At 33.8% G+C, this 17069-nt stretch overlaps 2 protein-coding genes across 3 annotated transcripts; both read right to left on the reverse strand.

Annotated features, from left to right (window-relative positions):
- Positions 1–453: 453 nt before the first annotated feature.
- On the reverse strand, positions 454–5175 carry LOC8264019 (zinc finger CCCH domain-containing protein 17). 2 transcript variants are annotated; one of them, XM_048377826.1, is made up of 5 exons: positions 4984–5175; positions 3907–4854; positions 3269–3409; positions 2919–3029; positions 454–2684 (listed from the first exon to the last, which is right to left on the reverse strand). In XM_048377826.1, the coding sequence occupies exons 3-5, from the start codon at positions 3395–3397 to the stop codon at positions 759–761; spliced, it is 2166 nt and encodes a 721-aa protein (XP_048233783.1). In that variant the 5' UTR covers positions 3398–3409; positions 3907–4854; positions 4984–5175; the 3' UTR covers positions 454–758. The 2 variants fall into 2 exon arrangements, with proteins under 2 accessions (XP_048233783.1, XP_048233782.1); XM_048377825.1 differs by lacking the exon at positions 3907–4854 and having other exon boundaries at positions 4984–5174.
- Positions 5176–13893: 8718 nt separating this feature from the next.
- LOC8264037 (putative leucine-rich repeat receptor-like protein kinase At2g19210) lies at positions 13894–16869 on the reverse strand. Its single transcript, XM_002530183.4, has 9 exons — positions 16633–16869; positions 16022–16538; positions 15440–15915; positions 15190–15322; positions 15021–15089; positions 14853–14924; positions 14694–14765; positions 14376–14605; positions 13894–14198 (listed from the first exon to the last, which is right to left on the reverse strand). The coding sequence occupies exons 1-9, from the start codon at positions 16694–16696 to the stop codon at positions 14017–14019; spliced, it is 1815 nt and encodes a 604-aa protein (XP_002530229.3). The 5' UTR covers positions 16697–16869; the 3' UTR covers positions 13894–14016.
- Positions 16870–17069: the final 200 nt, after the last annotated feature.

The following is a 17069-nucleotide window of genomic DNA, read 5'->3' on the forward strand; positions in this document are numbered from 1 at the left end:
AAATTATATTATGCCTTTGCTTTCTTGATACTACAAGAGTCTGCCTTTACTAGAGGACTTCTTATTCTAAACCTCTTACCTTGTTAAATAAATGGCACAAGATCTATCTCCTGCTGAGTAGAAATTGAAGCCAAAATTATTTGTGAATTGTGATGAAATCTTGCTGTTGGTTTGCTGATTGCTATATCCATGCGTCGTTCTGTGGAGCAAAACAAAAGCTACACCAAATCAAGCCAAACTCTTATGTGCCACAGGTACTAGTGGCCAGTCCAATCTAATATTAGGATTTACAGATAAATTTGGGCATTAACATTTAGATACTTTTATCCTTAAATTTCCTCCCACATTAATCCTACAAAAATTTCAATTCCACCGATCCCACTCTGCACATGCAAGAAGTGAAAGCAGCATAAAGGAGGAAGATACAGCAGAAAATGCAACTGAAAGTAGAAATTTTGAGAAGAGTAAGCAGCAGTTTTCTTATTAAGTTTCTACTGTTACAGTCGTACCTTTTGTGCAAGCAGAATTTAGGGGCTAAAGCTAATTACCCCAAGCGCAAGAAAATTCCCATTCAATCAGTTTTAGATACAATGAAAAAGTTTAAATTAATGCCGGAGAAGAACTTGACATCCCTACTACTACAAAGAAAATTCATGGCAACCACCCCTGATTGATCAGAACCAACCTAGGGAAACAAGCTTCCAAGGTAGTGAGCAAACCACACTCATGGAAAAAAAGCATCAATCTCATCATTCCTATCAGGTGAACACTACACCAAGTTTCTTAGCAAACTCCTCATTCTCATCTACATATTCCTCTTCCCCTTCTGCATTTTCACCCTCTTCATAATATTCGCCTTCATCACCTTGCTCATATTCATAGTCCCCCTCCCCTTGATCATCAACTTCATACTCTTCTTCCTCTACACCATCATCAACAATCATCCCATCTTCAGTCTCAGGCTCACTTTGATTAGGTAGTTGAGAACACTGACCGAGATCAACTTCAGTATTCTCAACAGCTATTGCAGACTTGGGTACGTCATCGTCTTTAAGCACTTGCCTGTTTGCTTCATTCTTTACAAATGAAGGACCATTTTCTATCTCTGTGACTGCTGCATTATTGGGGCTTCCAGGCAAGCCTTCCTTGCTTTCTTTCTGATTATCATCATGCTTGTTAAAAGAAGATGCACTACCAGAAGCTGCTACTCCAGCCTGTCGTTTTCTCTTTAGAATCTCACTAAGAGGCATCGGCCCTTCAAATGAAAGATCACCTTCAGATGGTTGATGATCTCCCAATTGTTTTCTCTTCCTAAGGGATTGTTGCATCACACCCTCTATACTTTTTGTACCTTTGAGCTCAGCAAGACTTTTAGGAGCAGCAAAATCAGTATTTCTGTCATCTGTCATTTCTCTTCTCATTCGATTACCTCTAATACTTCTCCCTTCACTATCATAATCTTCTTCCACCCTTCCTTTTATTCTGTCACGAAGCCTGCCTTGATGGGAGGGAATCTGTGACCTACCTGGTGACAATCTGCCCCGACTCCTACCTTTGTCTATTTCCCTTTCTACACGTAAATCACTACCATTGGATGAACTTCCTGGAAGCTTTATTCTACCATGAAAGCGGCTACTAATACTATGGGAGTCCCTACGTGAAGAACTACGATACCCTCTCTCCTCAACATGGTTGTCAGGGACAAAATCATGACTGACAACTGATCTCAATCCGTCAACTCTCCTATGCTTTGATAAACAATAACGCAGATCTGCATCATCAGTGTGTTCAGGGCTATCTGCTTTGGAGTAAGCCCTCCTTTCCCGATGAGCTAACCCTAGTGACATTCTATCCGATGAAGACTTATGCTGATCCCACCCATACTGCCCTTGCATGCGCTCATAGGTATCATAGCCTCGTAGATCACGATAAGTTTCTGTGTCAATTTCAGAGACTGGATTGTAATCAGCAGAATGACCCCTATCATACTCACCCACAGGGTTCAAGTTCCTTCCTTCAGGGCCAGTTGTCCTTCCGTATTGATCTTCACCATGGTAAAAATCAGAATTTCTCAATTCATCATCTACAAGAACATCAAAACCAGGAGATGACTCCCTCAAAAGCTCATCAACATCCTTACCGTTCTGGAAATTTTGATCATCTGGAACTTGTGACTGATGCAAACGATTGAAACGACTTGAATTTCCATTGACCACAGGATGAAGATCGGTTACTTTATATTTAGCAACCTCAACATCCATGCTTTTGGATGGGGGAAGATTTCTCTCAACTCCTACTACATCTCTTCGTGAACCAATTTCTGATTTTGATGCAAGTTTAGCTTCAGTAGATGCTTCAACTGCCCTTGAGAAATTTGCTTGTGGAGTCCTCTGGTCTTGAGTGAGCTTTTGAGGACCACCATAAGCCTTTGTTTGAGGTGGGAGTTCAGTGCCAGCAGAAGGTCCCACTGGTTGTGATATTTTGTTACTAGTAGGACTTGGTCCATGTACAAATGCACATCTATCACCTTTTAAGCAGAATCCCTTCTGGAAGAAAATGCATGGGACTGCTTGCTTACCAGGATTTTGGGGAGCGTGCACGGCAGGTGCTGCTACCTTCTGTGACTGAGGCAAAGAAGGCCCAGCTGAAGTTGCCGCTTGGATTCCAAACAAGCCATCAAGGGGCTGAAAAACAGAAATTTGTCACTAGTATTAACATTGAAATCCAGAAGATTATAAACCAGAAATTTACCAAAAAAACATACAACTTTCAATAAAACATTAAGGTAATGTTCAATATTAAACTTATCTATACCTCAAAAAGTTATTAAAAAAAAGAAAGAACAGACAAAACAAGCAAAGCAAAAACAAAAAAAAATTAGCAAGGTCACAAGGAAAAAACATAAGATAGACACTTACTGGATGACGAAATCCACACTTTGGATTCAAGCAACTTCCATTCAACCAATAGTAGCAATCCCTTGGATTAACCCGGGCATATTCACTATGGCGGTACTCACATTCACTTCCCTGTTGAAAATTTATAAGTAGATGGTATTAGTTACAGCTCCAACCACCAAGATAGATACATAGCACAGAGATCAAAACTACGTCAATTTGTTAGGAAGTTGGAACAGGATCATATTGATAAATGTCCTGAGAAAGCTAATCAAAATCTGAAACTCTATTAGAAACAAACAAAAGATCCCCAAGAACAGTAAAACATAAACACAGAAAAAAAGAGAAGGAAAAATAGAAAAGACCAAAACCTTTTTGCAAGTTAAAGGAGAAGCAAGAAAATAAACACAATCCGTATTCCTTTTCAAGGCTTCTTCCTCTGCAGACAGGGCACTTGCTGTTGCTTGTTGCTGCTGCTGCTGCTGTGTCGCTGCAACCATTGTGGTTCTTTTCTATAAATCCAAGCACAAAGATTAATTTAATTTGGGATTCAGCCTTTCAAAAAAGAGTAGGAAAAGAGCAAGAATGGTACAAGAATTTAAAATCATTAAACAAAACAGACGAAAGAAGGAATTGAGCATTGTAGCACACGCGCAGGACAAAAATGGCAAGAGCAGAAAAGGCCAGCAAGTGCTAAGGAAAAGATTTTGAAGATAAGCGACAGAGTGCTGATAGCTATTCTTGTTTAGATGTTGAAAACAGGGGGTTGATGTAACATGTACCAGTCATAACCTGCAAGTTCATTGGATGTTTTTTTTTTTTATGATTACTTTTAATTTTTTTAGTCTTCTTATATGAAACCTTAAAATTTGTATATAGAATTAAATACTTCAAATTAAATATCAAATGCTCCATTAATTGGCCTATGAAGTCACAAGTAAAAAAGTCTAATCACAATATTAATCTAAGAGATAAGGAGAAAGAAAAAATAATGCGAGAAACTTTGTACCTTCTATAATTGAGAATAAATGTCTTTTAATTGGTAATTTAATGAGCTTTCTTCATACTCCAAATTCAAGGTTCCAAAGCTGGATAATCACTCAATGATAATCATATGAATCTATAATGAACCACTTTGAGCCAATAACAATGTGTCCAATCCTAAATGTTAAGAGGCTGAAAAACCCCCAAAGTGATTAAGAAACAAAAAGATAGAAGAAATTGGGAAAAGACAAGCTTTTACAGCGAGTGAGAATGCTATTCATCTGTATGATCTATGCCCAAATAAAAGTCTAAAACGTTCATGTATTATATAATTTTGAATATACTTGGATAAAATATTTGAAAAATAACATATTATTAATCATAAAAGCAACCTACAGCAGACATAGACAATTTTAAGGGAAAAGGAACTAAAGAAAAAGACATTAAAATTCTACTGTTGAAAGTTTTACATTGATATATAAATTTGAGCAAATGTCTAAGAAAATGGTAAATTGATTGTATAACAAGAAATTTAACTATACATCAAAACTCCCAAAAGTCACTCTCCAACTCCATAAAGAATTGTCTCTATGACTTGAGTTGAGTGTCTGATCAAACTTTGATTTGTAACCCTATTCCTTATCGTCAAATCCAAAAACATTTCATTGGTTATGCCCACCTGATCCAAACAATCCCATCCAATCATATTTATGCTCCAATTTATTTCCTAGTACTTGGAGCAGTAAATTAATCATCTAACAATCCTAGCATACAGCCAGATGAGTAGAATCTTGCTGTGTGCATTGTTGAACAGTTGTCCTTCACAATTAAGCCAAATCAAACAAATCTTAGGCAAACCCTTATAAAGATTAATTTAAAAAATTATACGGGAACCTAAAGAAATCAATTTTCATGCAAACATCTAAAAGGAACACAAAAGAAAAAGACAGAAACTTTGCGAAAATCCCCAGATCTGGAAAGAAAACAAGCAAAGAAAAACCACAAATCATCAAACCAAAAACCCTAGAATTTAGTATGTACATGTAGATTTTTTGAATTAGTTACGAGAGATTCATTTAGAGAGATAGAGAGAGAGACGCACCTGAAGGAAAGGAAGCTGAAAGAGAGGCAGAAGAGACGACGGCGAAAGGGTGGTTAGGTTAAGGCTCTTATGGCTTTTGTGGCGAAGTTCAGATTCGACGTTTGTGTTTGGGGAAGAGGCTGTTGTTGAAAGACTGTTTCCTTTTAGATGTGTGCGTGTGTTTGAGATGAGAGAGCCAAAAGAAAAAGGGCTTTTATATATATATATATTTGACGAAAGGTACAAAAAGAAAAGCCCCTGAACTAATAAGAAATAGACAATTAAGCTCCCATTCCATATTTTGCTAAACCCTATTATTTTTATATTGGTGCAATCCAAATTATTACCAAGCTAATAATATTATGACATATCTCTCTTGTTTTTTTTTTTTTAAGATTAATAATAATAATACTAACAACACTAAATTAAATTAATCAAAACAATTATAAATTAAAATATATCAATTTAATTATAGCAAAAAAAAAAGCCTAAGGAAAAAAGTTTCCTTCACAAAATAAATAAAAAAAAAAAGAAAAAACTCGGTAGACCATTAGCTAACCCAGCCATTGCATCTCTTTCAGCCATTGCCACCACTAAACTCGTAAAATCAAACATCATTATTGCCTATCATTCACGATCCATCACCACTAATACCCCAGTCACTTTTATATCTCAAGCATAAAGAAAGAGTTTAAAATCTTACCCTAATGTAAACATGTCTTTCTTTTTCTGCCAATGAAATAACTGAACTTCACTAAAACCAATCACAAAAATACACGGATGAACCATGAAAGTAAAAAAGCAACAGCCTCGGATCACTAATGGAGCAAAAACAAAGAAATTAAAAGCCTATTGCTCCTTCTAGGACCTTTTTTTACAAATAGATGGACGATCCAATTTACACTAAGACAAACAAAAATAAAACTAATTGAGACAAAACTGGAGGCAAGACACCAAATTCCATGATTATGCACACTGCAGTAGCCGGCCACATTTGCAATGATTCCTTTAACATCTCCCTCGAAGATAACATGAGATATAGAATGTTGTCTAGCCAAAGTTATGGCTTCCTTCAAAGTCCATGCCTCAAACACTTCAGTAGAACTGCAATGGAACAAGGGTTTATTGTGGAGGAACATAACTCCGCAATAACATTGTCATTAATTAGTAACTATAATCTTTGTTCTCTACAAAAACCATCAATAATACCTAATTGCGACTGAATGGCGACCATAATCAGCCATGATTCAAAATGAAAATAACTGAGTTATTTTAAAGTTTTTTTCATTGTTATTGTTTGATGGGAATTTTGTTGAGCATCCATGTGTGCAAGTACATGAACCATTGCAATTAATGTGCCTTGAATTGATTTCTACATCGGATTCTTTGTGAATTCCTAAGCCCTGAACAAGTTGATTAATCGCCCTTCTCATCCGATCGCTTGTTTCTGAACATGGTTCATTCCCTCCATAAAATGGAGCTCAGGAGCCCTATCTATAAACTATAAACTGATGTAACACGGTCAAATAGATCACCCAGCTTTCTAAATAGCTTACTTTAGCTGCCCTTACCCCCTCCCATGGAAAAGAATTAGTACGACTTACAATCTATTCCCACCCACCTTGCTCGCTTGCTTTTGATCTAACTTCGTGTATCTGCCTCGTTTGTTTCAAAGCTAGCTTAAAGCTCTAGAATTTTGTCTATTCCTTCCCTGCCCCTTATCCCGGCTGATCAACCAAGCTGCAATCTATCCCGCCTTAGCGAGGGCTTCTTTCCGTTGGGATTCGTGAAAACAGAAAGAGAACTGACTCCTAAGATCATTTATCGATTCACAGCTTCTTAAGAGTGGGGATAACTGCTACACAATTCCTCCCACTATTTTTCCACATGTGTGTTTAGCTGTTACTCTTAATTATCAATTAACTAAGTAGTTAATAAAATTAATTAATTAGAATAATTATTTTGGGGTTACGGCAATAGGCTTTCATTTTACTTCTTTTGGTCAGAAGATAATTACCAAACAATTGTCCCCCTCGCATATATGAAAAACTCCATAATTTCAATTATAAATTCATTTTCCAATGTATAAAATTTTCAGCCCAAGTCATCTTCTTTCTTCCCATCAACTCTTAAATCTCTTTCTTTTTAATTTTTCCTTCAAAAGATTCAGCCTTTTTGCTTGATTAAAATAATAAAAAATCCATTTATAATTTTAAACACATTTCAAAATTATTTTTCTTCCTGACCAATTTTACAAGATTTTACTTCTCGTTTTTTTAAACTGACAACATCACTCAATCTTAGCTACTCCACATCGCAGTCGCTGCATACTAGCCTTCACATGCTGTTGAAGTTGATAGTTTGTTTGCTTCTCTTCAAACCAAACCATTTTCCACTGTTAGTGATTCTTGGATTAATTAGTGGGTGACTATCTGCATAAATTTCAAACCTTAGACCTGAGAAGTACCACCTGAAAAAAACAAACACACAAACTTTTCCAAGTTTATCAGAAAAAAAATATTTAGAAAGGTACTTCTTTTACTCAAAATTTTTAATTTGTGTGTTTATTTACTTGGTAATTATGCATAATTATATTTAAATTGCTAAAATATTTTAGGGTATAGCCTAGTATGTATGAAAAAATTAATTTTATGATCTTTTTTTTTTGTTAGATCCCTAAAAATATTTCTAACCTATGGCTCTCAATCCCCAAGTACCCGATTTACTTATTTTTTTAATATTTATTGGATTCCCAAGATATTTTCAACTTAGGGCTCCAACTTAAATATTTTTTGTCTTCCATATATTTGTTCCTTGGAGAACCATATATTTTTAGGATCATTCAAATGTTTCAATCCTGATATGCTTAGTTCCCACATACCTACACAATCTGATTTTTATCCTTAAAATTTCTAACAATTTAAATAATTAACACGTGTACACCTGTTCATTTGTTTTGCAATTATGGATTAGGGTTTAGCTCATCATCATTCCTCTTCTGGAGATAGATTTTCTTCTTATGCTGCTATTGTAGAGGTAATTTATTTCTTTTTTTGGTTTTTTTATTTATTTAATGAACTGAACTTTTCCTCATTTTCTGTGCGTTATATGTTCTTTGTTCTTAGTGAGAAAATGGCTTCAAGTCTTCTGCCATAACCATATCATATAATACATATGCACTACAACCATATGACTTGCATCATGCAACCAAGCCAATGTATCTTTACACGCTTACACTTACAACCATTTTGCATCATGCAGGCATGTGTCTTACTGTATTATGTATTTTTTTCTACTATTTCTTTCTTATTGACTAGTTGTATCACAAATAGGAACACATAAGTATAGAAAAAGTGGCCATGAAGCCTACTTTTATTAAATTTCAACTAGTGGCCCTAAAGCCAATTTACAAGGAAATGAAGATGAACATAAAAAGAAAATAATATATTTTAAGGAAATGGCCATATTTGGCCTTACATAGATCATGAAAAGTAGTAAAATATTATCTTAAAATCATTTTGATGGCCTTAGGTAGGCCTCAAACTCTAGCTTTCCTTTTTCTTTTGTCATTTTCCATATGGTGGGAAAGTATTTCTTCAAATATCTCACGTTAATATACCTTATGTGTGGTAGCATAGGTCTGCCACTATGAGGGCGGCCAGCATGCGCAACTCTTTTTGGTAAGCCTTCATCTTTCCTATAAGGAGGAATATATCATTCATCGAAAATTAGTAGAATTTGGGGCCCTGTAGCATCATTTCTCTCCTGAGAACTAGTGGAAGATTGCCCCTATTGCTCTACATTTTGTGCCTTTGCATGTGACAATCCTGGCCTCATGGCCTAGGATGTAACTGCGGTAAAGTCAAAGTAGCCTCTTCAGCAATGTTAACAATGGTGATGTTAAATTGTTACATCAAATCATCAGCTACTTTTTTTTGGTTCTCTATAAGATTGTTGTGAGCTTTTTCCATATACTTGTGAGCAACCTCTTCTTGCATTCTAAAAGTATTAATCATAGAGTTAACCGTGGGTGGAAGCCTTTTTCGTCCCACTGCCAAAATTCTCGTTAGAAAGACCATGAGAATGGGTATAGAAGTAGTGAGGCGAGTTGGAGCCCTAGTGGGGCTTCTCTTCATTCCCCAATGTAGGATGATGTAGAACACCGTATCAGAAATTTTAACTAAAGATAAAACATCCTTTTGCCCCCTAACAACAGCATTTCCTGTAAGAGGTACTAACGCCTCATGTAGCTGAACTTCTTGAGGCGTCATGCTTCTTTCAATTTGTTCCTCAAGAAACGAAACCTTTTTGCCTTGCTCCATCAATAATGACTCTAGCGTCTTGAGACCCCACGACATCTTTTTCAGTAATACTTCTAGTTTTAGATGCCATGAAAATTGGTCCTACTAAGCATACCAAAAATATATTTAGTGAGAATTTTGTTGAGCGTGTGTAGGTGCATGAATCGTTGTAATTAATATGCCTTGAATTGACTTTTAAATCAGATTCTTTATGAATTACTAAGCTCCCTTGACAATTTACTTAGATTCTCAAGAGACACCACAAGATTTAAATGAGTAGCTGTAAATGTTTATAAAGTAAATATTTGTAAAGGAAAATTTTGAATTGAACGACTTGTATTTAAATTGAGGGAAATGGAAATTTGCCTAAACAATTGAGTGTTTGAAAATAAATGCAAAAAAATAAATGACACAAATAGCTTGCTGGAAACTAAAATATCTGCAGATAATTTATGCTTAAGTGTTTGAGTATTGCAGCGTAGTTTTTATTGTTGATTGTTGATGCCGGGATCATGTTCTCCATTTTATGCTTCTACTTTTATGAAGAGTTCCAAGTTTCATTTTTTTTGGGAAACTGCTTCTGTCTTTTATGCCATATAACCTCATTATTCCTTTCTAGGTGGAGAGTGAATATAACTGCTACACAACTTCTCTCACCACTTTTCCACATTTGTGTTTAGCTGTTACTCTTAATCATTAATTAACTCATTAATTAATTTAATTAATTAATTATTTTGAGGTTATGGCATCAGCTTTTATTTTACTTTTTTTGGCCTCAAAAACAATTATAGGCTAAACAGATATTATAGCTTTGTTATGTGTTGTAATCTCTACTTAAGATGTTGCACTAGAGTTTTCTACTTCTTTCATTCAATATGTTTATAACTGTTGTGAAAGAAGACGATGGAAAAGACGGTGGTAATACAAAAAATGGTAGCGGTTGAGTTAGAGTTGGTTTTATTATTTAATTTAAATTAATTTTTAAATTTTATTTTTTAAAAATAAGTAAAAAGAATAAATACATTAATAAATTGAGTTTATGTTTTAAGTGGTCCTACTGTTTACAAAAAACTTTAAATCTATTAACTGTTGGAGTTATTTGGACTTTTTGTGGAAAGTAAAGGTGCTATTAAACCAATTTACGAAATGGAGATTTAATTTGTCCTAGTTGATGATTTTTTGGCCTATTCAACAAAAGCACACACACGCATATATATTATATAATTATACTTAACACTATTATTTTCTTAATTAAAAATAATTAAAATAAAAAGAACCTCATGATGGTTGACCAACTAAAGACCTGGAGTTATATTCTTTTCTCATAATTTTTTTGATTTAAATTTATTAATTTCACCATCGGTATTTTGGCTGTTAATAACCATTTTTGTCCATTAATTTCTAAAATTAAAAGCTTGTTATAACAAGATTGATTGGTAAAGATATCGACAAGTAAGCTTAGCAGTACATAGTTTGGTTAATTTTCTTGCCTCCATTTCTAATCAAAAAATGCTCTACTTTAGTTAGACTTTTAGAATTAAATATGTATTTAATAAATTATTAATATTATTTATTAATAAATTTAATTAATAATAAATAATATTATGATAAATAAAAATAATAAATATTAAGTACAGAAATAAAATTCTAGTAAAATTAGAGATAAAATACAACAAACATCAGTATCAATAAATCACACCGCAAAAAAATATTTATAGAACTAACTCATTGATATTAATTTATAGAACTAGCTGAGGTTCAATATAAATAATTATAAATGAGATAGTTCTATAAATAATATAATATTATAATAGTAGAATTTTCAATTTTATTTTTTTCCTTAGTATTATTTCTTATGGTAGCTAAAATAAGAAATAAGAAATAAGAAAAAGAATAAATAATTAGTAATAATTAATAATAATAAATATATAAAATAGAAAAATTTAAATTACTAAAAAGCTAAAAGAAATTGACAAAAGGAGTAGTAATGTCATAACTGAAGAAAACTAAGTACCAATATAGGAGTATATTACAAACCAAATTATGAAAAAGATAGCATATTGACACTATTAGTATAATTGAAATAACTTAAAAAATGATAGCATAACATTAATAAATATAAGAATAAAAAAATATAACAGAGAAATGCTAATGTAACAAACGATTCACTCTAAAACATTATAGTAAATCTGAAATTTCGTAAAATCAATATATCCAATTTAGAAAGAATGGTTAATGTTTATTGGGAATTGCTTGCGGCTTGCCTCTTGACTTGAAAAGGTTAATTATTATCTAACACAGAATATCAACAATCAAGATAACATAAACTTTCACTCTTAATTTATATTTTACATAGAATATCATCGGCTTGTCTTTTATATTTTATATATTTTCACATTATTTATATTAGTTTTCAATATTCATACCAAAAATTATAAGTTAAATAAATAGGATCAAAATGGTCAAAATAAACTAGAACCGACTCAGAATCAGAAGTCAGTCAAGATCGGTTTTTCCTAGGCTAGAATTGGAATTATGAGTTCCATTTTCAACTCGTAAAGAAATATATTTTAATTAATTTTTTATTTTCTAACAATTGATTGAATCAATCTGAAATTGGAATTTTATCATCACAACATCTACTTTTATGGTAGTTATTATATTTATATTTGATATAAACTAATATTAATAGGAAATATATGTTACATGTTGTATTAATTATTTAATTTATATTAAAAAAATTAATAATTTTAAGTAAAAATTGAGTAATATAGTTATTATATAAAGTATAATAGATTTAGTGATAAAATATGAATATAATATTAATTTATAAATAAAATATATATACTTTTTATTGAATTCCGCCCAAAGCACAGATATTAAACTAGTTTTATATATTTGTTAGTTCAACTCTATTTACAAATTACTTTCTTAAAAAACAAAAATGTAAATTAAGATTTTCAATTAACTGCAAGAATTTAGGCCTAGATAATAGTTATACATTACGTTTGGAAAAATTAAACGAAGTAAAGTTTTGGCTAGTTTGGATTTGATTTATTTATAATTTAACTGAATTTATTAATTTGTTTTTGACATATTATGAGCCTAATCAAACGTAAACGATCTTAAGGACTATAAATTAAAATTTAATTATTACCCTATTAGAAAATATTTATTTAAGAAACTATAATATATGCAACAAAATTTAAATAAAGGCTTAATTTACTAATCAGCCCCTCAAACTTTAGTTTGAAATTCACATTAGCACCCTAACTTTCACTTTTCCTTATACGAGCCCTCATCTTTTTCGTGTTTTATTATTCATACACAAAAATTAACAGCATTAATTTTTTTGTCCATGCATTGTTAATTTTTGACATCCTGTAGGAGAGAGACAAGTGTAAACGGTCATTTGGGGCCACATATGATTAAAATAATATAATAGTTATTGTTTTGGACAAAAAATTAGTGCTTTTTTCTATTACCCACATGGGTGGACTTGATAAAATCCAATCTTGTCGTACCAAATCCTAAAAAGACAAGCACTTCTCTAATGAAACACAACATTTTAGAGCAAAATGGAGGGTTTAGTGTAGCAACTCTATTGTCCTTACATGCCATTAAGGATGAAAGTTACATAGCTAATGAAAAACTTTCCCATGTGGTAAAGATAGAATTAGGTTTTCTCAAGTATGTAACTATTATATTAGTTTAATCACATTTGGTCCCAAATGCCTGTTTACACTCATATCTCTCTTTCGGGATGTCAAAAGTAATGAGCATATGTACTAACAAATTGACGTTGTTAATTTTTATGCCTGAATGATAAAATACGAAAAGATGAGAGCTCATACAAGGAAAAGTGAAGGTTAGGATGCTATGTGCATTTCAGACGATTTATACATTAAGCCTTAAATAAATTTATAACTCCATGCGGGATGTACATTTCTATTCTACTTCCTAAACATGAAATAAACTTAGTACTGTAGTAATAACTATATATATGGCTTGTACAAAACCAGTATAACAAGCTCATACCTACAAGATATCATTATATCATTTATGGTTCAGCCACTGGCATTCTTGATGGTCAATCAATGACTTCACCCAAAATATGTAGATTATAACTGAATGAAAATATTAGTTATTTATCTAAAAAGATGTAGATAATATGGTAAAAGTCTTTTCTAGCTTAATTAAGATATTGAATTCAAACCTTAGATATACAGTTACATTAAAATTCTTAAGATAGTTCTTTGTTAATTGTAAGAGTCTTACCCGACACGTGAATTTTAATACAATCGCATACTCAAACCTTAACCTCAATATTTGAATTGGTGAGGCAAAAAGGTTGCGGGTAAGTTTTGAATCAATCAAATTCACAAAAATGACCCTTTAGATGAGCTGAAAGTCAACTAGTGATTTCAAGGTCAACGAATTTAGCCCTTCTATTTTGTGAATGTTTTTCTTGGAATAACTTATAGTGTAGTTTGCTTGATTCATGTCAGCTTTGTTTAGATGGCTTGTTACGCTTGGCTACTCGAGAAAAGAGGATTTAAGCTGAACCAACCCCCCTTCTCCCAAAGGAAAATATAAAGCCTTAAGCTATTCTTCACAAACCCACTAAAAATTTGCATAATTTCTTTAATTGAATTGATCAGCTGAAGGAGGGAGCAACTTGAATGCTGGAGACAAATAGTTGACTTTGGGGAAAGATGAAACAATGTGAATATAAGCCTATAGGCCAGCCTAACTAGTTGCCTGGCTGTCCCGAATTTGGATGTGAATGATCGGTAATATCTCTAGTTGTCTCATCCTGGATGTTCATCTGGATCTCATTGATCACAGATTCACCAATTTTCCCCATCATTGACTTGTTCAGTGCTTGTGACGGCAGTCTGCTATTAGGCCCATCGGCACCACCACCAGCATGTCCTGAAAGTAAAACATGCACACATAAAAATAGTGTTATAAATTCAAATTAATTGTAATGTGTTCGTACTAATCCATAAAGCAACAACTCAGAGAGAACTTGCGCATGCAGTCAGGATTCAGTTAAAATATTTGATATGTTAAAGGCTTAACGCTGAGCTAAATTCTATAATTGCTGACCTGCTGATACTGCAGCTATGGCTGCTCTTTTTCTCTTGTTGTGGTGTACAACCAAAACTCCCACAATAATCCAGAAAACTATGAATATTGGGATTATGGATCCAAGAATTACTGGAAGCTTGCTTTTCTTCTTGCTACCACTGCTACCTGCCGTCGGGGACCCAGTACCATCGGTGCTAGTTGTCTGACATGACTTTCCTGAGACACACAAGGCTGGATTTCCTGATACCCTGAAATCCAAGAAGGAAAACATATCAAAATTACTTTCTTGCAGAGAATATACTTTTAACAAAATGAAAGGTTAAGGACATGACTTACACTAATTTCAACTTGGTATTTTCTGATAACGATGTAGGTATCGGTCCGCTGAATGCATTATCTGCCAAATTCCTGGAATATGGAAATGAAAAGAGCAATTCTTGGTTAGTTCCCGGGACAAACTTATAATAGTATTCGAAAGAAGTACTGTAGTCTTACAATTGTCTGAGGTTCGGCAAGGCTCCAAGGAAATCAGGAATAGGTCCAGCTATGCTATTATTATGCAAATCTCTGCGATGTCAGAAGACACAAAAAATACATCGCACTGTCAGGAAAATGATATCTGAAAATCCTTTGATTCATGTGGAAATGTATTCTTTCACTTACAATATTTCAAGAGCATCCATGGAACTGAAATCTGGAAGTGACCCTGAGAGATCATAGCCATTAAGATACCTGAAATCCCAAATACATTATTATTAAAGATCAAATGTTAATTGCAACTTAAACACTTTCTTATATAACAAATGATAGGAATTCAAGCGAGCAAGCATACAAAGCTGTTATCCGAGGAATAGCATCATTACTACAATTGACCCAATCCCATGTGTATGGAGATGGAAGGCAAGGATCACCAACCCAGTCCTGTAATGTACTGAATGCAGTTTGCAGCTCACCCAATCCATCCACTAGCATAACATATAAAAATCTTATCACTTTATGCAAAATATTCCAATAAATAGAAAAAGATTAAAAAAAAAAACTAGTTTACAGAAACTACAGGTTAAGTTGAATACGATACCAACCATCTTTGCTATTAGTTCCATATGTTAGTGGACCACTAACATAGAATACTTCCATGGCATTGATAAGAGGAGGAAGCGTAGAATCAGCAGTGGCGACGAGAGAAAAAGATGTTTTCCCAGAAGCAGTCATATTACTAATGATCCTCTCATTCACTCCTCCATAGTTCGGGAGAATAGGATCTGAAAAGGGCTTGTTATCTAGATAAATTTGAAAGGATCTTATCTGGGTTGAATCGAGCTCAGTCACTTCGGAGAAGTACATGTTGATATACACGGGGACTTCTTTAGCTGGAAGACCGGTACCTAAAAGGATCCTGTCAGTTGTGTTTGAGGTGGTAATAGCATCCTGCAAAACTTCTTGTGGAGGATTATCATCAATCTCAGTGTTAATGATAATCGCATCGCCTTTAACTGTTGCCAATCCGTCACCAACTATTGCAGGAAACCAAATCCGATCATAAGTGTCAGATGGATACCTGAAAATAAAAAAAATCATATTACTTGCAGCTGAGAGTGTTAAATTTAAGACATTAAGAACATCAATCCAACAGCATGTACAGCAGCAAGTGTAGTTTGCATTACCTGACAGTTTCATTGGCACCATAAGAAACCCTTAATACCGAATGCAAGGCATAACTTGCATCGACTCCACCATAAGTATTGGATCCCAGGCTCCTAACCTCAAGGGCAGATATAAAAGGAAACTGGTTAGGATGTGTTTGGGCAAGACAGACACTTAAATAATCCCCCTTAAAAATATAAGCCACTTCATAAGCCACAATTTGGTCAAGTAATGTTTGGACCGTGACCCAGTAGTTGCCATCAAATTGTAAATCAAAAGTAGGAGGAGAAGATTTCTTGTCATAATTTCCATAGAAGAAACTAGCACGGATCAGAACTTCTCCACCCTTATCAGCTTTGACAGAGTAACAATTCTTTTTTCTCGATCTGAACACTCTAAGAGTACTCATTACATGAGATACTCCATTTCTAGATTGCACTACTGCAGACTCTCCATTTAAGAGAGCGTCATCCGTCCATACGATCGAGTTCTCGTCGGTGTAAAAATCGGATGCTCCACAATCAATGCTTTCAAAAACTGCACATTATTGTAGAATTTCAAAATGGTTAGGCAGTAAAACCAAAAGCAGAGACGCAGATAATGAAGAAGAAGAACAGAAATATAAACTCACCATCTGCATATGCTGAAAAGACAAAGAAAGCTAGGAGAAGTAACGACAAGAGGCCCCTAGACATGCTTGAGGAGTAACCGAGTGAGAACTAAGAGATGTAGAGTTTGAGGGACACATACAAAGGCTTTGGCATTTTATATATTGGAGTTAGGAGGTTGAAGATGGCAAGGTAGTGGGCCAGTCGACAGTCTATCCTGTAGAGAAATTCATATTCACGTATTGAAGGGTTTGGAGTTCGAAAGTATGACAACACGTCTAAATAACTTCTTATGTAACTAAAAAATCAGAAAGGATTTTGACTCCTTCCACAAGGTGTTTAACTTAAGATAACCCTTTCATTATTCTTAATCCTATTACTGATCCTTCGCAGCATCCTTTCATCTGGAACGGGGTTCACCTAAACCTAGTTGGACTATGCTGGATTTATGATTCTGCTA

Source organism: Ricinus communis, chromosome 8 (assembly GCF_019578655.1).
Source record: "Ricinus communis isolate WT05 ecotype wild-type chromosome 8, ASM1957865v1, whole genome shotgun sequence".
Lineage (NCBI taxonomy): Eukaryota > Viridiplantae > Streptophyta > Magnoliopsida > Malpighiales > Euphorbiaceae > Ricinus > Ricinus communis.

Coding starts and splice junctions, on each gene's coding strand:
- LOC8264037 (XM_002530183.4), bottom strand. CDS start 16,696: ATGTCTAGGGGCCTCTTGTCGTTACTTCTCCTAGCTTTCTTTGTCTTT. Junction 14,925..15,020: donor ATGGATGCTCTTGAAATATT/GTAAGTGAAAGA, acceptor CTGACATCGCAG/AGATTTGCATAATAATAGCA. Junction 14,199..14,375: donor CATAGCTGCAGTATCAGCAG/GTCAGCAATTAT, acceptor TTTTACTTTCAG/GACATGCTGGTGGTGGTGCC.
- LOC8264019 (XM_048377826.1), bottom strand. CDS start 3,397: ATGGTTGCAGCGACACAGCAGCAGCAGCAGCAACAAGCAACAGCAAGT. Junction 3,030..3,268: donor CTCCTTTAACTTGCAAAAAG/GTTTTGGTCTTT, acceptor AATTTTCAACAG/GGAAGTGAATGTGAGTACCG. Junction 2,685..2,918: donor AGTGTGGATTTCGTCATCCA/GTAAGTGTCTAT, acceptor TCTGTTTTTCAG/CCCCTTGATGGCTTGTTTGG.